The sequence below is a fragment of the Aquarana catesbeiana genome, linkage group LG08, assembly GCF_042186555.1.
Source record: "Aquarana catesbeiana isolate 2022-GZ linkage group LG08, ASM4218655v1, whole genome shotgun sequence".
NCBI classification, from domain to species: Eukaryota; Metazoa; Chordata; class Amphibia; order Anura; family Ranidae; genus Aquarana; species Aquarana catesbeiana.
Window position 1 is genome coordinate 100,873,580 of NC_133331.1, and position 25,472 is coordinate 100,899,051.

General features: G+C 43.8%; 1 protein-coding gene across 1 annotated transcript in view; it reads right to left on the bottom strand.

Moving 5' to 3' along the window:
- WDR11 (WD repeat domain 11) overlaps window positions 1-25,472 on the bottom strand; it is a 166,846-nt gene that overhangs the window by 78,474 nt on the left and 62,900 nt on the right. The window contains exons 11-12 of the mRNA XM_073596233.1: window positions 25,302-25,386; window positions 7,424-7,530 (exon numbers count right to left, since the gene is read on the bottom strand). Of these exons, the coding sequence (XP_073452334.1) occupies window positions 7,424-7,530; window positions 25,302-25,386 (192 nt within the window). The remainder of the gene's footprint in view (window positions 1-7,423; window positions 7,531-25,301; window positions 25,387-25,472) is intronic.

A 25,472-nucleotide genomic window follows, 5' to 3' on the forward strand; every position in this document is an offset into this window, starting at 1 on the left:
CATGGCATCCGGCGCCCTATGAAAACATCCTGCTTTTTCCTGATCTAAACATACCTTACAACTGTGGGAGACAACTAAATCCTGTCACCAAAGGCCTCTACAATCACAAGATACTATACAAATGGAGATATCCCGTAACACTATTAGTTACGCATCAAAGGATCGACACACACGATCAACAATCTTAAAAGTGGCATGTGACTACTGCACACCTGGGGAAGAATACCAGACCTCCCGCATGATCCCAACCCACTGTTGGAACAACGAGACCCCAACAACTCCTCCAGCCGTACCCATGGGAAGCACTCCACTTGAGAAGGCCCAAACATCCAGATCATAATGGGCCCATATCCACACTCAAATGAACCTCTCCCCAGCTACCAGCTGTAAAACTCTTTGTTACTAAAGCTCTCGACTTTTGTTACCCCCCCCCTCCCCATAGTGGTTTAGTTGAATCACAAGCTTCACTACTCCACCTGTCCACCACACCAGTGATAAGTTCACTCACATCTACTCCCCTACAAGTTCAGTTTGCAATAGTTCAGTTTTTCTCTCGTTAACTGTGTTATTTTGCAGCTCTCGCTCCACCTTCCTTTAGCGATTATCAAAGAAGACCAAGATCAGTGGGAGCCTCAGCAGAGACATCGCCTGATACTACTCCACAACTTCCATCAAATCACAACTAACTGTAAGTGCCTACGACTGCCTGAATCACACTCATCACACCACAAATGCCAGTCACTATTCTATCCCTAAAAAGCAAATGGGCTTAACCACCCAGCCAAAAGACACTCACTCTGGAAAACCACCCAAGAAACTAAATGCGACATCCTGTGTATACAGGAGACGCATTTTGATTCCTCAGCTACACCAACTTGCAAATACATCCACTTCCCACATGTTTATACCGCATCCTTCACCTCAAAGAAAAGGGGTGTATTAATAGCGGTCAAAGACACGGTCACTTTCCAACTGAAATAACTTGTATCAGACCCCAATGGACGCTATCTCATCGTGGTCTGCACCATTAACAAAACAGACTATACGCTAGTCAATTTCTATGCTCCAAATGTGCGCCAAATCCAGTTTCTCCGTAAACTAATAAATAAAATCCAGCCTCTACGGTGTGGTCACTTAATTTTATGTAGAGATTTCAACCTAGCCTCAGAAGTACAATTGGGCTCCAACTCTGCAGCAAAGCGTAGAGAATCCCCACTGAAATCTTTTATTCATACTCATGACCTGTTTGATGTATAGCGTTGCCAACATGGAACGGAGAGAGACTATACTTTCCTCTCTCCGCTCCATAAAACCTACTCTAGAATCGACCGTTTCTCTACGGACAAATGGCTATTGCACAAAATATTAGTGCATTTGTGATCCACACTACAACTTGGTCAGACCATGCCCCCATCACCATCTCTATCTCAGACTCCCTACAACAAAAAAACACCTTCCTATGGAGAACAAATAATTACATTATTCAACATCCAGATTACTCCCAATATATATATATATATATATATATATATATATAAATAAACAAACAGCGGAATACTTTGAACATAATGCAGGCTCTGTGTCTGATCCAGGAGTGGTGTGGAATGCGCACAAGGCATTTATACGAGGTGTACTGATAAAATTAAGTTCCCAATTCAAAAAGAAAAAGGAGACAACATATAGACACTCTCATGACACAAATCAACAACTTAGAAAACCAAATCAAGTCAAACCCCCAGCCCTCACTTTCGGCACAACTACTATCCCTCAGGCAAGACCTCAGACTTCATCTCTCTTTGAAAATACACAAAGAAAACTCAAAGCCACGTCTTACTCCACTTCCAATAAAGCAGGTAAAGCCCTAGCTAATCGCATTAAGAATAGAAGAATCAAACATAAATTAGAACACATATATCATCCCCACACAAAGAAAAAATTGAGAAACCCACAAGCAATTGCAGATGCCTTCAGCACATACTATAGTGACCTATACAACCTTAACCACTTGCCGACCAGGCCATAGCCGAAAGACGGCTACAGCACGGTCGGCTTATTCTGGGAGGGACGTCCATGGACGTCCTCCCAGAATGTTGTTCTCACACGCCCTCTGGGGCACGCTCCCAGAAATATCCGTGACCGCCGGGTCCGGAAGACCCGGCGCATCATGGTAAATGGCCGCTGGTGACGGCCGTTTACCATGTGATCACTCCGTAAAAAGATGGAGTGATCACTTGTAAAGAAAGGAATCTGTACAGTGCAAGGGGAGAGGGGGAGAGATTGTTTGTAGCAGCGCTGTGGGTTGGATCTGTAGTGCCCACAGCGCTGCTCAGTGACAATACTCTGCAATAATGTGCCAATACTCTGCCATAAAATTTTAACAGAAACAAAGAATTTTTTTTTTTTTTTACCGAATTTTCAGTCTTTTTTGATTTATAGCGCAAAAAATAAAAAACCCAGCAGTGATTAAATACCACCAAAAGAAAGCTCTATTTGTGTGAAAAAAAGGACAAAAATTTCATATGGGTACAGTGTTGCATGACTGAGTAATTGTCATTCAAAGTGTGAGAGCACCGAAAGCTGAAAATTGGTCTGGTTAGGAAGGGGGTTTAAGTGCCCAGTGGTCAAGTGGTTAAACATGACTCGGACAACACATCAACCTACGCTTGATGTAATTAATACATTCTTAAACCAAATTAACCTCCCAACTCTAACAACTGACCCGACTAAAAAAACCCTTCTCGGAACTAGAAATCTCAACCACTATAAAATCCCTCCCGCCAGATAAAACACCGAGTCCTGATGGGCTCACAGGTGCGTACTTTAAACAATTCACCCAACACCTAGTGCCACATCTAACCACCATGTTTAACGATTCGGCCTCCTCCGCAAAATTTCCCAACGAATCACAAAAAGCTCTAATTGTAACTTTACTGAAACCAGGAAAAGACCCAGTGTCGCCCCAAAACATCCGTCTGATCTCACTCTTGAATCTAGACCTAAAAATTTATGTGAAAATATTAGCCACTCGACTGCTCAATATCATTCCCAACTTAATCCACAAAGATCAATCCGGCTTCACTACCGGACGCCAAGCATCAGATGCAACTAGGAGAATGATAGCTATCATTCACTATGCTGAGTCCAGCGGAACGCCTTCTCTGCTCCTGTCCTTGGAAGCAGAGAAGGCGTTGGATAGGATCCATTGGATATATCTCCAACAAACCCTCCTAAAATTTGTCTTTAAAGGGCACATACTGAACGCCATTTTAGCACTATACTCCACCCCCTCTGCCCAGGTATTCTCGGCCGACATGTTATCCCAAACATTCCACATATCCAACGGCACAAGGCAGGGATGCCCATTGTCCCCTCTTATCTTCAATTTACTAATTGAACCCCTGGCAGAACACATCAGACAAAACCCCAAGATATCAGGATTTGAGATGGGCAAGTCATCCCACAAAATTAGCCTGTTTGCAGACGACGTAATTCTCATGCTCACCAACCCAAATACCTCATTGCTAGAAGTTCAAAACGTCCTGCAACAGTTCAGCAATGTATTATACTACAGAGTAAATGCGACAAAATCATATGTACCAGACCTAGGGCTAGACGCCACAACCAGGAACCTACTTCAAACAAGCTGTAAATACACTTGGGCCGAAAACGACATAACTTACCGTATATACTCGAGTATAAGCCGACCCGAATATAAGCCAAGGCACCTAATTTTACTAAAAAAACTGGGAAAACTTATTGGCTCGAGTATAAGCCTAGGGTGGGAAATGCAGCAGCTACTGGTATGGTAAATTTCAAAAATAAAAATAGATACCAATAAAATTACCGTACATTAATTGAGGCATCAGGAGGTTAAATGTTTTTAAAATTATTATATATCTGATAAGAGTGACCCCATCAGTGTCCAATCAGAGTGACCCCATCAGTGTGTCCCCATTAGCTGTGTACTGTACGGTACATACCGTACATATTACTTACTTAGTACTAGAGCTGACATCAGCTCTCTTTCATCTCCCAACTCCCGCCCGCTGCAGTAGGATCTTTAATACAAACAGCGGGTGGGTAGCCGGTGTTCTCCGCGCTTTAGCAAACGGAGCCGCCAATTTATGATTTATTTATATAAAATCTTCTGCGATTTTTAGCGGCTCCGTTGTGCTCTGTACTGCGCAGCGCTTGCGCAGTACAGAGTGGGCATTATCCGCCGGGAAACCATTCTCTGCAGGACACCGGGAGGTGCTGCGCCAACTACGTCACTGGCTGCTAGGACATCGGCAGTCCCAGCAGCCAATACTAGCGCACAGTGTCAGCATGGGCTGTAAAGGGTGTGGCTTTGTCTGACAGCTACGGGCAAAACACAGGAGCGGGTCGGATGTGGACTGCGGGCCGGGATACGGAGACCCCTGCTGTAGAGGAGTCACTAGAGAACACCCGCACACACCGGAGACCAGTAAGTGACAACCTGACTCAAGTATAAGCCGAGGGGGGCACTTTCAGCACAAAAAAATGTGCTGAAAAACTCGGCTTATACTCGAGTATATACGGTACCTAGGAGTTCAATTAACTAAATCTACGAAAAACCTCTTTAATTATAATTTCAAACCCTTCCTTATCAAACTCCAAAAAGAAGTACAACACCTAGCAAAACACGAACTATCCTGGTCGGGCAGATTGGCTGCTTTCAAAATGATGCACCTACCTCAACTATTATATCTTTTTAGAACCATCCCTATCCCATTACCATCATCATACTTCAAAGATCTCCAATCCATGCTCAACAAATTCCTTTGACAAGGGAAAAAGCCTAGATGTGCACATTCGAAACTATTCAAACATAAACTTGCAGGAGGGACAGGTTCTATCAATTTCGAAGACTATCACCGGGCTTCTATATTGACCCAACTACAAGATTGGTTCCAACCACAACCCAAAACCTTATGGGGCCTTATAGAAGCCACAACCTTCAAACACACAACCCTGCAAACATGGTTATTAGGCACCCCACTGGGAATTCCCATCCCGACTGCAATCTCTCCCACAAAAAAAGCCTCAGCTCTGGCTTGGAAGGCACTAAGTAAAATGGACTCAGTCCAACCCAAAACATTTTCTCCACCTCTCTCAATAGAAATACTTCATCAGTTTCCACCTGACCTATCTCTAGTTCACTGGGCAACAAAAAGGCATCACACAGATTCAACACCTATTTCAAAAGACCTAATCTATTGACATTCCCTCAATTACAAACAGCATTTAATCTTCCTACCAACGACTTTTTCAACTACATGAGAATGAAACACTGTATATCCCACATACCTACTCCAACATACACACTACCACCCAAGATATGGTCGTTCTTAACCAAGCCTGACGGGAAACTGAAAGGCATCTCCCTTTTCTATGACACCTTCTATCAAAAAAAGATATCCAATAAATCAAACTCACACCTACACTGGGAAACCGATCTCGCACAAACATGCTCGGACGAACAATGGCAAACAGCACTTCGATCTATCTATAGGTCCACCCAATGCTCCACACTTTGGGAACTCACCCAAAAAATATCCCTACGCTGGTATCTAACACCCATAAGAATAGCATCCTTCAGTAAGAATACTCCAGACACATGCTGGAGATGCAATAAATCCAAAAGGTGACCTTCTCCATATAAATGTGGACATGCTCGTCCTTAAATAACTTTTGGCTATCTATATTCCGTATAGTGTCAGACATCACACAGCACAACATCCTACCATCACCAGCATTGGGATTACTAAATCTAACAATAGAAAACATACCCGTTCCCCTCAGAAAAGGGACTACCCATATCCTTCTAGCGGCTAAACTAAGTATAACCAGACTCTGGAAAAACATCCAAGCCCCGACCATAGAAGACACTCTTAACCTGGTTAACTTACATTATAGCTACAAACTGATGTTAGCCTCCAGCAAAGGCATGCTCACTAGAGCCAGATCTGAATGGCTCCTTGGTCTCAATGGTCCAGAGCAGCAGCTTACTTATGAAACATAACACACGTAAGCTCACGGACGCAATAGGTTACAGACACTCTTGATATCTGCTCTTGGAAATGTACTAAAAAGTTTAATATGTTGAACTGAACCACCTGTACTTATATTGAAGTTCATATGTTGAAACGAACCACCTGTACTTATTTTGAAGTGAATATGTTGACCTGAACCACCTGTACTTTTTTGAAGTTAAACAACTTGGACTATGTTCCTTAAAGTTTATTTGTAACATATGTGAAAATCTAATAAAAATTATTGGAAAAAAAAAAAAAAACTACTCTATGCGAGTATGTTTGCTTACAATAAACCAGCGGTTTGAAATAGAAAAATAAATAAATATTTGTAAATTTTAAAATTGCACCTTTTTACGAAATGGTGAAAATGGAACGTACACAAAACTGTAAATAATCAAAATTTCTCTAAAAATGTGGGAGGTTTTCATTTTTTCACTTACAGCTTTCGGAAATTATAAAGCTGTTCCCATGAACATTGACGAAACTGCTCGCATGGGGATGCACGGAAAACTTGTGCTTCCCTGTGCAACTAAACACGGCCTTACGGTAGTATTCCCTGCATGAACGAGGCCTTAGGACTTGTTTAGACTTGCAGTTGGGGGGGCAAAAATGTGCTGTTTAGCTGCATTTCTGCCATCCGCCAATGCCCCCCCCCCCCTTTAAGGTGCAATCACCTCAATGGGGAAGCGCCACAAATGCCCCGCAACCGTGTGCAATACATGCGGTTTGAGGTACATTTGTCAGCAAAAATGTTGCCTCACTGCCTGTCAGTAGCCTGTGGAGTGTGATCCGAATGCGGATCAGGCTTCAGAGGCAAGGGACGCATGTCTAAGTCTACCCTCAGGCATCTTCCACAGGGGGTAGACTCTGCCAGGAGTCCACTTGCTCAGCGGGGAATCTGTCCAATGATCCCTGCTGAGCAAGCGGATGCCTGGTCCGTGTCTGCTCTGCTTATGTAGAGCGGACACAAACACAACCCCCTTTCCTCTATGGGGGGGGGGGTCGGATGTAAACGGACCGCATGTCCATTTACACCTGACTACCATCCGATCCACTAAGCAGATGAGGACCGGATCTCCATCCGTCTGTTTTAGTGAATCAGATTGGATGTAGGTGGTTGTAAACAGACAAGTCCCTTTACATCCGTCACTCCATAAAGAATAATGGAGGGGCAGATCAGGTGCCCCTAAAAAAACTGCCTGTGAAGTGGTACATCTGTATGATGTATAGAACAGCTTATTCCCGATGAGAATGTGCTATGGATTCACACACACACAAAAAAAGTCAGCAATGTCGGCATCCATATTTGTATTCCCTACAGTCTCACTTAACAAGCACATGGAACTATCCATAATCCCCAGACTCACCAGTAAGCAGATCAACCAGCTGTAGTTCATTCCTCACTAAACCAGCATTGTTTGGGGTTGAGGTGGCAAAAGACAAGAAGTTTGTAAGGCTGGTCCATTCAATGCCCCTAAATGACAGTAAGGTTAATCAGCACATGTTTAAGAACCAAATACTTTATAACTGTGTGATTCTAAGACAAAACACTCAAAATATATTACCAAAAAGTCATTTAAAATAAATCAAAGGTTTGTACTTCTGTCATGACAGTATATTTTAACATCATAGTGCAAAGAGCAAGTCTTCAGCCAACCAGAAGTAATTTTAGCAGGATAGTGTTCATTGTTGTTAATTTATTGTCTTGGATACACTAAAGTGATATTAAAGGTTCTTTTTTTTCTAAAACAAACATGTCATACATACCTGCTCTGTGTAGTTGTTTTGCACAGAGCAGCCTTGATCCTCTTCTTAGGTTCCCTGTCGGTACTCCCGTCTCCTCCCCCTTCGAGTACCTAATTGACACAGTGTGGCTCGGCCCTGCCCCCACTCCATCGTCTGGATTTGACTGACAGCAGCTCTCACAGAGCCTAGTGAGGATGGAGAGATAGAGCAGTGCCCCTAGTTTTGTGCATGGCGCTGGTAAGAATTTAGAGATTTAGCTGCACCAAAAAGGTTTTTTTAACCTTAATGCAGAATAAGTCTTTCAAGTGTGGTCATAGACCTTCTGAGAGGTAATGTCCCTAGATTATAGACATGTAGGAGTAAAGGGATTCAAAAAGACCCCGGGTTCATCAGGACCTAGGCTTCAGGAGTCAACCAGGATAACATTTTGGCTCTTGAGACAGCAAGTTGGGAAGTGCCCACGGAGAGTCTCCTAGTGTCATGAGAGGGTTTACCCATTGGTGGCGCTGTTGCATCCTTGGGCCGTAGTACCGGTGTCCACCAGCGGGTGCACTCCAGCAGTGTGGAGCAAACATCACCCTCTGCGCTCAGCTGTAACATGAGGTCAATTACCACAGCCTTAAAAATACCCGGCAAGCCCTCACAGGCTTGCCTTGGTATTTTTCTTCCTTGTGCCCTGACCTGTATCCTGTATACCTGTATCCCCTGTATCTGAACCTGAACCTGAGCCTGCTCCTGAGCCTGTATCCTATCCCATCCATTATCTCCCTCTCCTAGCTGCCCTTGTTCAGTTGCTTATCTCCTGTGTATGACCTTGGCTTGGCTAAACGTTTATGTTTCTGGTATATCCATTGTTCCTGCTGACCTGCTGTGTATGACCCTGGCCTGGCTGACATTCGAACATGCGATTCCGGTATTGCCCCTTGCTGTATATATTGTTGTTTGCAGTGGGTTTGTTGTGTTGGTTTTGCACTGTTTGTATTTCCTGAAATTATCACCTATTTTAATAAATATTATTATTCACTTACATGTGTTTTGGGTTATCTCTGTGCAGTCCACACAGTCTGGTCTACTAGTCTCCTGACAGTATACCAAGGCCATCCCTGACCAGACGTGGCTGCATTGAGGAAACCATCCTGGTTTTTCAGGTCTGCTAATATGGATTTCAATGAAATAATTTATTATTCTCTGCTAGCAGAAGAGGATGGTGAATATTGTCGCCAGATTTTAAAAGGGTGGACTAGTGACCAGCTGATGGAAACTATCTGATCAGCTCATTCCCTAGCGGATCAGGGGTATATGTCATTTGAAGATGTTCAGCCCCTGATCCAGTTATGTGCAAAACCAGCCCTGTCATGCATTCCCGAAGGGAGTGATGATTTTTCGCCCCCCTTCAATTATGGCCAAGTTGAATCCCTGGTTTGGTTGTTAGAGGATGATCCAGCCTATTTCATGGAACATTATTCCTCCTGTTCACAGCAGGTGTTGTCTAATTGCATCCAGTCGGTGCAATCCTTGGTTAGTCAGGCTGTGTGTGAATCAGCATTTGTTCAACCTGTGCTGCAGGCATGGTCAGATCTCCTGTCTTTAGCTAAGCCACAATATTCCAGCCCTGCCATTAATCATCTGCCTTCCCAAAAATCTATCTCCCCGTCGCCTATGGCAACCTCAGCTACAGCCCAGTTTAATCAGCCCCCTACCAAATACTACTACCCAGTCTCCAAGTGTAGCACCTATCCTGCCTTCAATCCACCTGTCTCTTCTCCTCCACCTGTAACAGTCCCACAAAACCCTCCTCCAGCCACAGTTCCTTGGTCTTCCTTCTGCCCAGCTACTTTCTTTATTTACAGCCCTGCACCTACATACAAAACTGCACGGGCTAAACCAAAAAAGAAACAAAAATTATTCCCGACCCACACCATCTTGCCAGTAACCCAACCTGCCCTCGCTGTCCAGTCTGATGTGCCCGCTGTCCAGTCTGTCCTGATGCCTGCCTTCCAGCCAGAAGTTTCGGTGCCTGCTTTCCAGTCTGATGCGCCTGCTATCCAGTCTGATGTGCCTGCCTCCCAGTCTGATGTTTCAATGCCTGCCTTCCAGCCGGATGTCTTGGCGCCTGCCTCCCAGCTTGATGTCTTTGCCTCCCAGTCTGATGTGCCCGCTGTCCAGATGCCTGCCTTCCAGCCAGAAATCTCGGTGCCCGCTTTTCAGTCTGATGTGCCTGCTATCCAGTCTGATGTGCCTGCCTTCCAGCCTGATGTCTCGGTGCCTGCCTTCCAGCCTGATGTCTCGGTGCCTGCCTTCCAGCCTGATGTCTCGGTTCCTGCCTACCAGCCAGATGTCTCGGTGCCTGCCTTCCAGCCAGACGTGCCAGCTTCCCAGCCTGATGTGCCGGCTTGCCAGTCTGATGTGCCGGCTTGCCAGTCTGATGTGCCAGCTTCCCAGTCTGATGTGCCAGCTTCCCAGTCTGATGTGCCAGCTTCCCAGTCTGATGTGCCAGCTTCCCAGTCTGACGTCTCAGTGCCTGCCTTCCAGCCCGATGTCTCAGTGCCTGCCTTCCAACCCGATGTCTCGAAGCCTGTCTTCCAACCCAATGTCTCGAAGCCTGCCTTCCAACCCAATGTCTCGAAGCTTGCCTTCCAGCCTGATGTCTCGAAGCTTGCCTTTCAGCCTGTCTCGGTGCCTGCCTTCCAGCCTGGTGTGCCAGCTTCCCAGTCTGGTGTGCCAGCTTCCCAGTCTGGTGTGCCAGCTTCCCAGTCTGGTGTGCCAGCTTCCCAGTCTGGTGTGCCAGCTTCCCAGTCTGATGTACCAGCCTCTCAGTCTGATGTGCCCGCTTTCCAGCCTATTGTCCCAGTGCCTGCCTTCCAGCCTGATGTCTCAGTGCCATCTGCCCAGACTGATGTGCCAGCTGCCCAGACTGAAGTGCTCATGCCTGCTGCCCAGCCTGATGTGCCTGCTGCCCAGCCTGAAGTGCCCGTGCCTGCTGCCCAGCCTGAAGTGCCCGTGCCTGCTGCCCAGCCTGATGTGCCTGCTGCCCAGCCCGAAGTGCCTGCTGCCCAGCCTAAAGTGCCCGTGCCTGCTGCCCAGCCTAAAGTGCCCATGCCTGCTGCCCAGCTCAAAGTGCCTGCTGCCAAGCTCGAAGTGCCCCTGCCCGCTGCCCAGCCTGATGTGCCTGCTGCCCAGCTCGAAGTGCCCGTGCCTGCTGCCCAGCTCGAAGTGCCCGCTGCCCAGCTTGGTGTATTCCTGCCCGCTGTCTGCTTGGATGTGCCCGCTGTCTGCTTGGATGTGCCCGCTGTCTGCTCGGATGTGCCCGATGCCCAGCCTGATGTACCCTCATCTGTTCGGTTTGAGGCCACGAACACGTACTGTCATGAGAGGGTTTACCCGTTGGTGGCGCTATCGGTCTCTTGGATCGCAGTACCAGTGTCCACCAGCGGGTGTCTTCCAACACCTGGGACCTGTAGTAAGAGGTCTCTCCTGCTGGTGGCACTGTTGCATCCTTGGGCCGTAGTACCGGTGTCCACCAGCGGGTGCACTCCGGCAGTGTGGAGCAAACAGCACCCTCTGCGCTCAGCTGTAACATGAGGTCAATTACCACAGCCTTATAAATACCCGGCAAGCCCTCACAGGCTTGCCTTGGTATCTTTCTTCCTTGTGCCCTGACCTGTATCCTGTAAACCTGTATCCCCTGTATCTGAACCTGAACCTGCTCCTGAACCTGTATCCTATCCCATCCATTATCTCCCTCTCCTACCTGCCCTTGTTCAGTTGCTTATCTCCAGTGTATGACCTTGGCTTGGCTAAACGTTTATGTTTCTGGTATATCCCTTGTTCCTGCTGACCTGCTGTGTATGACCCTGGCCTGGCTGACATCTGCGATTCTGGTATTGCCCCTTGCTGTATATATTGTTGTTTGTAGTGGGTTTGTTGGTTTGGTGTTGCACTGTTTGTATTTCCTGAAATTATCACCTATTTTAATATTATTATTCACTTACATGTGTTTTGGGTTATCTCTGTGCAGTCCACACAGTCTGGTCTACTAGTCTCCTGACACTTAGGAGTTAAAAAAAAAGTTGAGGTACCAAGTTATCTTGGGCCAGTTTGGCCTCATCAGGATCACCAGAACATCTTTAACCTTTAGGCATAAATCAAGCAAAAGTAATCCCAAGGGCTCACCCGTTTGTCAACGGCAAAGGCCAGATAATCACTGGTCCTAGCCATGCAGGTGTCTACCTTGTTGTTAAAATGGGATGCCATAAGATCCGCATCTGGAATCCTCCAACAGTGACAGATGTCCCTAGAACACTTAAGGTTTAGAGACCATTTCCCGCATCCAGGCATTGACAGCTGAAAGATTCCACCTGCAAATTGTCTATTCCAGGAATGTCAACTGAACACAAAGCTGGGTCATGCCTTTCTGCTCAAGCTAGAATCAAGTCCACCTCTTGAAGAGCTGGGAGACTTGTGGTGCAGCCCTGAAGATCTAGCCACAGCCACGGTGTTCTTAAACTGAATTCTTATCGTTAATCCCTATAGTTGGCCAATTCACTGCTGAAGGGACAGGCGATTTTATCTTAGTTACAGAAGGTTAATGTGAAGTCTGGACTCCCTCAACGACCAAGTACTTTGAACGGTATCTGTTTCAAGGACTCCTTCCCAACCTGACAGGCTGGCATCCTTCATGAGAACCATCCAGGTATATGGGATAAAGGATCTCCCCAATCCTAGTGCATGGCTGGTAAGCCACCTGGCCAGTGATATCCGGCCTTAGGAAAATGCTACATGAGCCAATCCACAGACTGCACACTGAGCTGCAGAGGCCTGGACTGAACAAACATCACCGCCTAAAATTAAGTCATCATCTGGCCAAGTAGTCTCATGTAAAAATGGACTGCTGGAAGCCTGTTGGGGCTAAAGGTCCAAACACAAGTCTAAACAGTCAATACGGGCCTAAGCCATCTCCAAGAATAGGCCCAGGTACTTCAAGCGATTGATTCCCTGAGAACTAGAGTCAGAACCTTGGTGAAGACCTGGAGGCCATTGGCAAACCATAACAAAAGAGCCACAAACTGGAAGGAAAACCAAAAAACAAAAAGCGAAAATTTTGAACTAATAATTATATAATGCATCTAGCAAAAAGATTCCTGTACCTCCGGGATACCATGTTCCAGACCCAAAGATCTGAAATTCCATGAGTCCAGGTGGCCGAGGTGGTCAGACGTTCTCCCCACTTATATAAGTTAGGGTCCCCTCATTTTAAAGCAGGCTTGACACCAGACTTGTCAAGACATGGAAGCAGAGGACTGGAAAGAACAAAAGCGCTTCCAAATCTGGAAATGGCTGATTTTACCAGAGAGTGCTCTTTCTGCTACTGACTTCCTTAATAAAAAGGTGACTCTCAAAAGATTTGTTTCCCATCAAATGGAATGTTTTCCAAAAACATTTCTTAGACTGCTTCCACAGACCTGTTCCGCAGCCACTGGATCTGGTGTAGAAATTCTGCCAAATCATCTACAGAGTAGCACAATGCAGCTGTGAGAAGCTACACTTCTTGGGAAAGCAAAGGATCCATTAGGATTTGTTGAGGCACTAAATAGCCAGACCCACTTCTGGATTGTTCCTTGTCTTGTGGTAAGCCTCTTCAGCAAAGTACTGCTTGGGTCCCCACATTGGAAGAGACATTCCCGTTCCAGGGTTCTGGGTTCTTTCCCAGGGATATACCAACCATTAACCCCTAACCCCCCCCCACCCCCCCCCCCACCCCCGCTTTGAGAGACCCTGGACCTGTTGAGCACCCTGTGGTTAACTGCACCCTGCTGTACCAAGGGTGTGTGCCAAACGCAGGGTCCAGTGCCAGGGGCAAGGTTATAAGATGGCCTTACAACTTCCAAGTGGTGGGGTCTAGATACAATCTCTGAAGAGTATGAGGGGCACAGATCTGGAAGCTACAGGAGGGTAGCCACAGTGGCAATAGGTGCTGGATTGAGAAAGGAACTGCTCAATTAAATGGTTCTGGGACACTTCAGTGGCAAGGTATAAATTCAATTGGAAGTGTTCGATGTGTAAGGAGCAGGGATAGAAAGGATTATTAACATGTCCAGTGTGAATGATCATCTCTTAACCTTAATGTGCTAAAACACACACAACATCGTGCTGCATCCCACAGATGGTTCACATCTGTGTATATTGTGTGCTGGCAAGGTATGTTAGGGTGCAATACAAAATGAAAATCAGAAGGCAGTGTTCCTGTTTTAATTTTGTGCTCAATGGCTCTTTCCTACAATGGAATAGTACATGCACTGAGCAAATTTAGTGATGATTTTCATTCAGCAGTTTTCCCAGCAATATTACAGGTTTCCCCAGGTGGGTCAAGTATAACCTCCAGCTTGATCTTGAGTGGAGTATTTGCATCACCATGGCAATCATCTGATTGATAAAGCTGATCTCTTAGCCCCCTTTCACACAATCGGACCGTTCAGGTCCGCCTGTCAGTTTTGACGGCGGACCTGAACGGGCGCTCCATGTTAGTCTATGGAGCGTCGGATGTCAGCGGAGACATGTCCGCTGACATCCCACCCGGTCCGATCCGCTAAAAGCAGACGGATGGCTCTATGTCCAGATCCGTCGCTGGCGGATCGGATCGGGTGAGATCTGATGAAAACGGACATGCTGTCCGTTTTCATCTGATCCCTCCATAGGCGGCAGCGGCGTCTGACAAGCCCCTCCCCGCTCAGTGAGCAGAGAGGGACCTGTCATCCGCCGGCTCAGTGGAGATCAACGGACTGATCTCCCGCTGAGCAGGCGGACTAAGGCGGGCTCCGTAGAAACGGAGTCCGCCTCGTGTGAAAGGGGGCTTACAAATAAATGTATATGCTTTTGAGCTTAATAGACAGTGCACTACAGTGCTTAGTTGCGAAATAGGATGAGATAGCAGGCATTGCCAGGGAAAGCTGCATAGGAAAAAAGTGGGCAATGCTACCTGCAATGGTATTGTTAAGGATAGAGGGCACAGAGATTACCATGTACATCATGATGCAGACATACTCTGGTGTGAAATATAAAAATGTAGATGAAAAGCATAAAACACCCAATAATGCTTTCGTTCATCTCTTGTTCAATAAACTAGCTTTCCTCTGCTGGTTTCTCTAGAGATACAATCTTATAGTTACATAGGTTGAAAAAAAAAAAAAAAAGTCCATCTAGTTCAACACAAAAAAGAAAAAAAAAGTAACCATTCCATATAAACAATCCCTCACCCACAGTTGATCCAGGAGGAAGGCTGAAAACCCCAGCAAAGCATGATACAATTTGCTACAGCAGGAGAGGCATTTAGATTTTCACAATAAAAGACATAAAAGTCAGTACCCAGTTATATTATGTACATTTAGGAAGGAATCCAGGCCTTTTTAACAGCAATCTACTGAGCTGGCCAGAACCACCTCTTTAGGGAGTCTTTTCCATATTTTCACAGCTCTTACTGTGAAGAAACCTTTCTGGAGATGAAATCTTTTTTCCGCTAGACGTAAAGAGTGCCCCCTTGTCCTCTGAGATGATCTTAAAGTGAATAACTCAACACCACGTTTACTATATGGACCACTTATTAATTTATACATGTTGATCATATCCCCCTTTAATCTCCTCTTCTCAAGAGAGAATAAATTTAGTTCCTCTAATCTTTCCTCATAGCTGAGCTCCTTCATGCCTCTTATCAGCTTGGTTGTTCTTTTCTGCACTCTCAAGTTCCCCCGGTATCCTTTTTGAGAACTGGTGCCCAAAACTGAACTGCATATTCTAGATGAGGTCTTACTAATGATTTGAACAGGGGCAAAATGATATCACACTCTCTGGAGTCCATACCTCTCTTAAATACAAGAAAGGACTTTGCTCGCTTTGGAAACCGCAGCTTGGCATTGCATGCTATTATTGATCCCCAGATTCTTCTCCACTATGGATTCCCCCAGTTGTACTCCCCCTAGTAAGTATGATGCATGCATAGTCTTAGCCCCCAAGTGCATAACTTTACATTTATCAACGATAAACCTCATTTGCCACTTAGTTGCCAAATTAGACAGTGCTTGTAAATTGGAGACATCCTGTAAGGATGTTATTCCACTGCATAGCTTGGTGTCATCTGCAAAGACAAAAATGGTACTTTTAATCCTAGACACTATATTTATATAATTTATAAAGATATTAAAAAGTAAGGGTCCCAATACTGAACCTTGGGGTACACCACTGATAACCTTAGACCGTTCAGAGTAAGAATCATTAACCACTACGCTCTGAATTCGTTTTAGTCAGTTTTCTATCCATTTACAAATTTATCTTTCCAAGGCTGTAGACTTTACCTTACACATTAGGCGTGTGTGTCACATGCTTTTGCAAAATCCAAGTATACCACGTCCACAGCCACCTCTCTGTCCAAGGTTTTACTAACCTCCTCATAAAAAGAAATCAGGTTTGTTTGACAACTTTTGTCTTTCATGAATACATGCGGTCTGTTGCTTAAAATATTTTTTGCCAGCAAGAACTCATCTATGCGGTCTTTTTAAACTCTCCAGTATCTTCCAGACTATAGAAGTTAAACAGGTCTATAGTTACTTGGTAAAGACTTTGATCCCTTTTTAAATACGGGCACCAAATTGGCCCTGCGCCAATCCAGTAGTACCATTCCAGTCATTAACAAGTCCCTAAGTATTAGAAACAATGGACTTGAAATAGCAGAGGTCAATTTTAGGATATGTGTATGTATGCCATCTGGTCCATGTGTTTTAGCCACCTTTATTCTGTCTAAATATTTCTGGACCATATCACTTTTGAGCCATTGTGGATCATTTGGGGCTGTGTCAGTACCATCCCCATTATGGACATGAGCTCCCCCATGCTCATTTGTATACACAGAGCTTAAGTATTTAATACATTTGCCTTCTCTTTGTCCCCAGTCACCCACTCTAGATTATTTTGTAAAGGGTCTACATGCTCAGACCTGACCTGACCTTTTTACTATTAATATATTTGAAGAATTTTTTGGGGTTTGTCCTATCTTTTGCAATCTGCCAATCAATTTGAATTTTTGCATTATTGATTTCCTTTTTACATATTCGGCTATATTCTTTGTAGCATTTAAACGATGCTAGTGTTCCTTAATTTTTATATCTTTTTTTATAAGTTCTTTCCTTATTTATAGCCATTTTAACTTTGGCCATGAGTCACATAGGTTTTATTTTTAGCCTTTTAAGCGTATTGCCCATTGGAATATACTTTTGCAGTTTGCATACAGTCTTTGAAGAATTCCCATTTTTGTTCTGTGTCCATTGATGCCAATATTCCCTTCCAGTCTAAGTCTTGGAGAGCAGCCCACATCCTTGGAAAATTTGCTCTCTTATGCCCCGTACACAAGGTCGGATTTTCCAACGGAAAATGTGTGATAGGACCTTGTTGTCAGAAATTCCGACCGTGTGTAGGCTCCATCACACATTTTCCATCGGATTTTCCAACACACAAAGTTTGAGAGCAGGATATAAAATTTTCCGACAACAAAATCCGTTGTCGGAAATTCAGATCGTGTGTACACAAATCCGACGGACAAAGTGCCATGCATGCTCAGAATAAATAAAGAGATGAAAGCTATTGGCCACTGCCCCGTTTATAGTCCCGACGTACGTGTTTTACGTCACCGTGTTTAGAACGATCGGATTTTCCGACAACTTTGTGTGACCGTGTGTATGCAAGACAAGTTTGAGCCAACATCCGTCGGAAAAAACCCTAGGATTTTGTTGTCGGAATGTCCGAACAAAGTCCGACCGTGTGTACGGGGCATTAAAGTTACATAGTTACATAGTAGGTGAGGTTGAAAAAAGACACAAGTCCATCAAGTCCAACCTATGATAGTTAAAAACACTTCTTTTATCTCACACAGCACTGAAGGCATGAGCATACAGAAAATAAGATTTTATACTTTCTACATTGAAGCCAGTGCCATTTTACCCCACCTTTAACTGTCATGCTTCAGGTTTTGCAAGCAGTACAAAATGCTAACAGACGAACAGAATCTCTGTCCCTCAATGGACTAGAGAATTTTTTTTAATAGTAAGAACAAAACTGTATCTTCTTCATTGTCCATTGAGGAACACATGAATTCTTAAACAGTGAAGATTTCCAAAAGCAGTGTAAATGAGGGGTGGCCCACAGTCAATGAGAGGACCAACAGATGTGGAGATCATCATACAAGAAAATACCTGAATGAATCAACACTTGGATCAAGGCTAAATAAAGAAAGGGCCAAGCAAAATATGGAAATTACCCCAAACAAGGAAAGGGTATGGGGGATCAACCAAATCAGATGAAGAGACAACAGAATCACCCCTAGGGAAAAATAAATAAATAAAGCGCCAGAACCAAAAGAGATCTGTAAAGAGAAGTTCAAACAGAAATACCATGTCCAAAGCAAAGAACATTCAGTCACTTGCAAAAAAAAAAAAAAAAAAAAAAATGAATGACTACCTTGACTTAAGGGAATGGGAGTTTGTACAGACATAGCAAGTCTCAAGAACAGACCAGCTGGTCAGCAACAGGAGGCTTAGGTGTGACACTCCTAAGGCTTGAGTTTGGTGAAAAGTGAATTCCATGACAAGGTAGGATGTTACCTTAATAGAAAATCTCATTCAGGAAAGTTGTGCGAGAGCCCACCTAACATATTCTGCTACACAAAAGCAAGGAGTCAAAAAAGGTCCACAGGGAATAGGACCTTCTGTATTGCTCAGATTGACAGAACCCAGGCAACTGGCTCTCCTCAGGGAAGATCTCCTGAACATTCCACAATGGGGAAGTCAGAAAGAGGAACAAGGGCTAGTGCTGTGAGCAGGGTCTAGAACTATTGGAAGACCCTGAAGAATTAGGTCTTTAATGGAGAAGAAATCCTGAATGTTAAGCAGGCCCTTTGGAGAGGGATAGGAGTGAGGAGAAACAAGCAGCAAAAGGAGTGCAACCTCTTGAGAGGGAAAGGACTCCCTTTCAGGGAGGAGTGTGAGCTTAAGTGGGATACCAATTCCAAAGTGAGGTCCCCACCAATGAAGGAATCAGAGGTTCCAGGGTGTGGGAAAAACTAAACAAACCTGGAAGAATGCACAAATGGGGCGCAGCAATATCAAAAAGGCACAAAGAGGCATCTGTGGGAGGATCCTGGTTACAAGGGAAGACACAATCATCCAAACACCTGAGAAGCAAACTACCACAGGACCCAGCAGAATGAACAAATGCACTACTTGCAAAAGTGGAGCCTCACCTTTATGCAGAACAGCGAGTAGATGGGATAGGGGGCTTCTGGCTTTAAGTACTGTGGCTTGAGTGGGAGGTAGTTTTTGGCTGCCTACAAGGTACTTCTACTGTAGTAAATGAAGGAGATGGGTGGGGTTCCTCCACCCTATCTACAGACTTAATGAAAATAGGCAGGAGGATGCTCCTTGGACATATCATCAGCATCCCAGACACGTAGCCAAAGTGCCCACTCCACAGTTATTTCAAACTAACATCAGAGCAAGGAATGTAATTTAAAATAAATAAATAAATAAACAAATAAATAAATAAATAAAAGGTAAAAATGTAGAAACGGCATCAAACCATTTGGGTGCGTACTTAAGGTTGATAACCAAAGCATCTAATCTGAGCAGAGAAAACGTAGTATCTCGCTTTCAAAAGGGTGAGCTATACTGTGCTGGGGATGGTGCTAAAGTGCGCTTAGAACTTTAAGTGAACAAAGATGACTGAGTAAATCTCACAAATGGTTAATACAAATAATGTAAAATTTTAATGAGATGAATATACTCAGTGATTTTATATGAAAAAAATCCTTAAATAAACATTGAGTCCATAGATGAATTGTAAACCGTAGTGAATCAGGAAGGCCCTTAGAGGGACAATCGCCAAGAGTTCATAACATCATTAAGACATCCGAAAATGGTGCATAGATACTAAAACAATATATGAATGTAGTCCACCACTAAAGGCTTACCAGATGGTTTGAACTCAAAAGGACATGCATCCTATGAGTCAAACAGGCTTGTGTTGGCAAATGCCAAGATGGGAAACATCAGATCTGGAGACCTTTGACACGGAAGCCAGGTCCTCACACAGTCATTGGGGTAATAATCTCCATATAAGGTATTTCCAGACAAAAAAATGGATAGTTTTTCACATATGTTCATACTGTATATACTCGAGTATAAGCCGAGTTTTTCAGCCCATTTTTTTCTGCTGAAAGTGCCCCCCTTGGCTTATACTTGAGTCAAGCACTTTTCTGGTGCAAAGAATGACATTTTCTGAACCAACTTTGGGGCCCCGTATCTCGGGACCACTTGCTGGTCCCAAGTGGCCCCGAGCACCAAGCAGCCCCAAATCGGTTTGTTAAATGTCATTCTCTGCTGCAGAAAAGTGCTTCACATTTTCCGAACCGATTTTGGGGCCCCGAATCTCGGGGTCACTTGGTGCTGGGAACACCAAATTTGGTTTGCAAATCCAGTGGAACCAACACTACAACATATCCAAAGCTGGGGTTCCTAGCACCAAGTGGCCCCGAGATATGGGGCCCCAATGTCGGTTCAGAAAATGTCATTCTCTGCTGCAGAAAAGTGCTTGACATTTACCGAACCGATTTTGGGGCCCCGTATCTCGTGGCCACTTGGTGCTAGGAACCCCAACTTTGGATATGCTGTAGTGCTAGTTCCACTGAGTTTTCAGACCAAATTTGGGGTTCCTAGCAGCCAGTGGCCCCAGGGTATGGGGCCCCAAATTCGGTCAACTGTGTCCATCTGCAGCAATGTCATTTCGGGACCCTTTGGGTCCAGAGACCCCAAATTTTGGCTGCAGCTAGGGGGCACATAGGAACCCTAAACTACTGAGTTTGAAGTTCGGGGGACCTATGGCTGCAAATGGGCATTGTTGACCCTCTTTTCCACTTACAGTAGCTGCGCATTTCTCACCCTAGGCTTATACTCGAGTCAATAAGTTTTCCCAGTTTTGTGTGGTAAAGTTAGGTACCTTAGCTTATATTCGACTTATACTCGAGTATATATATATATATATATATATATATATATATATATATATATATATATATATCTATCAAGGAAAGGAGAACAAAAAAAGGCCACATAGCGTAATTCCATATAAAAATTAGAAATTTAATGAGGTTAAAAAGACTCACATTTGAGAAGAGTAAACAGCGCTTAACCACTTACCGACCGCCGCACGACTATATACGTCCTGACTTTGAAGAGGGATATCTCGGTAATGGCAGTAGCTGCTGCCACAACTGAGGTATCCATCTCTTCAGGTGGCGGTTCGGTTAATGATAATGGTGGTCTCTGCGGCGGATTCACAGCGAGTTAACCGTTATCGGCGCCGGGAGAGGGCTCCCCCTCCCGCGCCCTCCGCCGCTTACCGGAGCCCTCGGTAGCGGCGGAGGCAATCAAGTCCTATCCGTGGCTGGGCATGGATACGAGTGAGGCCAAGATGGCCCCCACCTGTCTCCATACCATAGCATGGCGGACGCGACGTCAAATTGTCACTTCCGCCCATACGTCTTAAAGGCACATTTTTTTGTTGTCATTTTTTTCAAATGACAATTTTTTTTTTTCCTTTTATTGCATTTAGGTCCAAATATGAGATCTGAGGACTTTTTGACCCCAGAGCTCATATTTAAGAGGACCTGTCGCTCTTTTTTCTATTACAAGGGATGTTTACATTCCTAGTAATAGGAATAAAAGTGACCCAATTTTTATTTTTATTTTTTTTAAATCAAAATGTAAAAATCAAATCAAATCAAATAAAATAAATAGCGCCCCGTCCCGACGAGCTCACGCGCAGAAGCAAACACATACGTGAGTAGCACCCGCATATGAAAACGGTGGTCAAACCTCACATATGAAGTATCGCCACAATCGTTAGAGCGAGAGCAATAATTCTAGCCCTAGACCTCCTCTGTAACTCAAAACATGCAACCTGTAGAATTTTTTAAACGTCGCCTATGGAGATTTTTAAGGGTAAAAGTTTGACGCCATTCCACGAGCGGTGCAATTTTGAAGCATGACATGTTGGGTATCAATTTACTTGGTGTAACATTAGCTTTCACAATATAAAAAAAAAATTAGGCTAACTTTACTGTTGTCTTATTTTTTTATTCAAAAAAGTGAATTTTTTCCAAAAAAAAAAAAAAAGTGCGCTTGTAAGACCGCTGCGCAAAAACGGTGTGACAAAAATTATTGTAATGACCGCCATTTTATTTTCTAGGGTGTTAGAAAAAAAATGTATAATGTTTGGGGGTTCTAAGTAACTTTCTAGCAAAAAAACGTGTTTTTAACTTGTAAACACCGAGTCTGAAAAAGAGGCCTGTGATTAAGAAGTGTGTATGGCAGCAGTAGAGCCAGTCTGCTGCCATACACATTTCTTAAGCGCTGTTTACTCTTCTCAAATGTGAGTTTTTTTTAAATTTATAATTTTTATACGGCATTACGCTATGTGGCCCTTTTTTGTTCTTTCCTTGATATATATATATATGAACATATGTTGAGAAACTATCCATTTTTCTGTCTGGAAATACCTTCTATTGAGATTATTACCCCAATGACTGTGTGAGGACCTGGCTTCCGTGTCAAAGGTCTCCAGAGCTGATGTTTCCCATCTTGGCATTTGCCAACACAAGCTTGTTTGACTCATAGGACATATGTCCTTTTGAGTTCAAACCATCTGGTGAGCCTTCATCCCATCGGTGGTGGACTAGATTCACATATTGTTTTAGTATCTATTCACTTAATGATGTTATGAACTCTTGGCGAATGTCCCTCTAAGGGCGATCCTGATTCACTACGGTTTCCACTTCACCTATGGACTCAATGTTTATTTAAAGTGGAGGGCCACCCTGAAAAAAAAAAAAAAAAAATTGCACCAAAAATCCTAAACATTTGAAAAAAAACAAAATTTTAAAAACTTACCTGAACCCTTGTTGCTAGTCTTCCTAATCTGCCTCTTCCTATTCCGCGGCGTGTTCTGCTCCTAGCTGAGCGGCCCCGTTGCCTTCTGGGAACTGTGTGTGTTCCCAGAAAATCACAGGGCCATTCACAGATCGCTTGCGCGTGCTCAGTAGGAAACTGGCAGTGAAGCTGCAAGGCTCCACTGCCTGTTTCCCTTACTTAGGATGGTGGTGCCGGGACCTGAGAGCCGAGGGACGGGTCGGCCTCGGGTGGCCGAAATCGAGGGCACCCAGGGCAGGTAAGTCTACTTATTTAAAGTCAGCAGCCACAGTGTTTGTAGCTGCTGACTTTTAAAAAAAAAAAAATTAGTGGCCGGAATCCCGCTTTAAGGATTTTTTCATATAAAATCACTGAATATTAATCTCATTAGAGTTTTACATTATTTGTATTAACCATTTGCGAGATTCACTCAATCATCTTTGTTCACTTAAAATTTTAGTGCTGCACTTTTTACCTTATTATCATTATAGCAATTATAGCAATTGTCCATTTGCTGTGTTAGCTGCTTTATCCTAGGGCGCAGCGCAGTATTATATCTGCACTTTGGCAAGCAGATTGCCCCAGTAATTGGTCACAAATCGGCAAAATGTCAGAAGTGGACATGAAGGTCTATACAGAGCTGAAAAAGACTCAAATGAAGATGACTGTAAAATAAATAGGGGTCTCTAGATTAAAATTACAGATGTAATTTCCTTCTGGTGATACTGAGTAAATGTCCCTAAAATCAGTAGGAAAGTATAGTCTGAAGTCACCTGGTGCAGCAGAACTGTCACAAGACTCGATGTGCCATCGAGAAGGTGACTATCTACATCTGATTGAATTTACAAGTAGTTTTTTAGGAGGGGGTTATCCTTTTTTCCAACTCAGTCCAACCAGTGATTGGGTTTTTTGAATTCTTTTTATTTTTTCTGACATGTTGTTTTATCTTTCACTTGGATGTTATAAGTTGTATTGAGTAAACACAGCTGGGTAATACAAAAACTGTCTTCAGTTCAGGCTGCAAAGCAAAAAAATGTGATTTAAAAAAAAAAAAAAAAGAGGGCGATTATTTTCTATAACCACTGTATATCAACATCTATAGTGCATTGAGTATCTTAATTAAAGAAGAAAAAAGTAAAAAGAAAAAAAATATTATGGCTAGAAAATGTAGTCGGACTTTTACCAGCAGAGCTAAAGACATCCAACCTTCTAGGACACTAGCAAAAGAGGCATGACTGTTAGGGGCAGTGCTATATGGGGGTTGGCTTTAGTTTTTTTTGTGTGAGAGTGTTATTATTTAGGAATTCAGGAGTCCCCCAATGGACAATAAGCAAATCATTATTTGATGTCTCTTGTCACAGAAGGTATTTAATCAACCAAAAGGAACAATATAATGTTTAATGGAAACATTTTAGGACAGAAATATGGAGATGCCAGTGCTGACTTAGATGCAGAATTCTCATGTTTGCTTTACTACTTAGTGAGTGGCCAACCTGAAACAAGCATACAGGGCGAGAATATTGACACATTCCTGGTTGCATACTTTGCTTAACTACTAGGATGAACCTGTATCTAAGACAAAGAGATGAGGATCCTAGACTGAGCCATCAAAAACAAGACCACAGTTATAAAAAAATTGTTCTTGTTTAGGCATTAGTTCCAGGAGGGTCTCTCCATGATGCCATGTCAATATGGGAAATAGAAACACCACAACTCAGTGGGGATGCAAGGCTTGGGAACATTCATGTCTTGCACTGGAGTCTACGCAAAAAAAAGCTATGAATAATGGGTGCACTGAACACACACAGTGCTAACAGATATTCAATATGGGCTGTGTGCATTTTAAAATAGCATTTCCATAATACTCATAACACCTGGAAATACTTTTAGAACAAATTACTTTGATCAATATGTCTATTTAAAATGGATGTAAACCCTCACATATACCCAGCCTCAGTTGATACACAGAGATGAAACAAATATCCCTACATACGTTTTACATGTCTTAAGCTTTATATACGGTATAGAAAGTGCACGCCCTGTTCGATTTTTCACTTCCTTAGTCATCTGTAAGAGTGGAGTATTGCTAGACACTCTGAGACAGCTGATTGGAGGAAAGGCACGCACCCCCCCCCCCCCCCAAACACACACACACACAAATGCACACACACACACACACAGTTTGCCTGTGAATAGTTTAGCAGTCTGCTAATCTATTTATAGCAATCTCCCCCAACACACACATCTCCTATCTCGGAGAAAGTGTGAGAAGTTATTAGGCTGCTGATAGAGCTACAGAGCAGGACAAAGCTACGGGACTCAGTAATTTGAAGATACATAACAAAACACTATAGATATATTGTGCCCAGCTCAAATTTCATGAATTGGGTTTACATCCACTTTAAGTTTTACAATTTGTTTTTATCCCGCGCCATTACAGCAGCCACCATGACTTTCAATTATACTAGAAGACTTAGTTGCACTCTTCATTACTCACCTGACTTCACAGGAATGTATATTCAACTCTTTGTGCAGCAGCCCACTAGTCAAATTATACACAAAAACTGAGCCATTGCTGGTGCCTGTAAATAAAGGATATTCTGCATCAATGCGGAGAACCAAGGGAGGTAAGCAAATCTCAGAACTAGGTTGTCAGCTACTCTCCAAA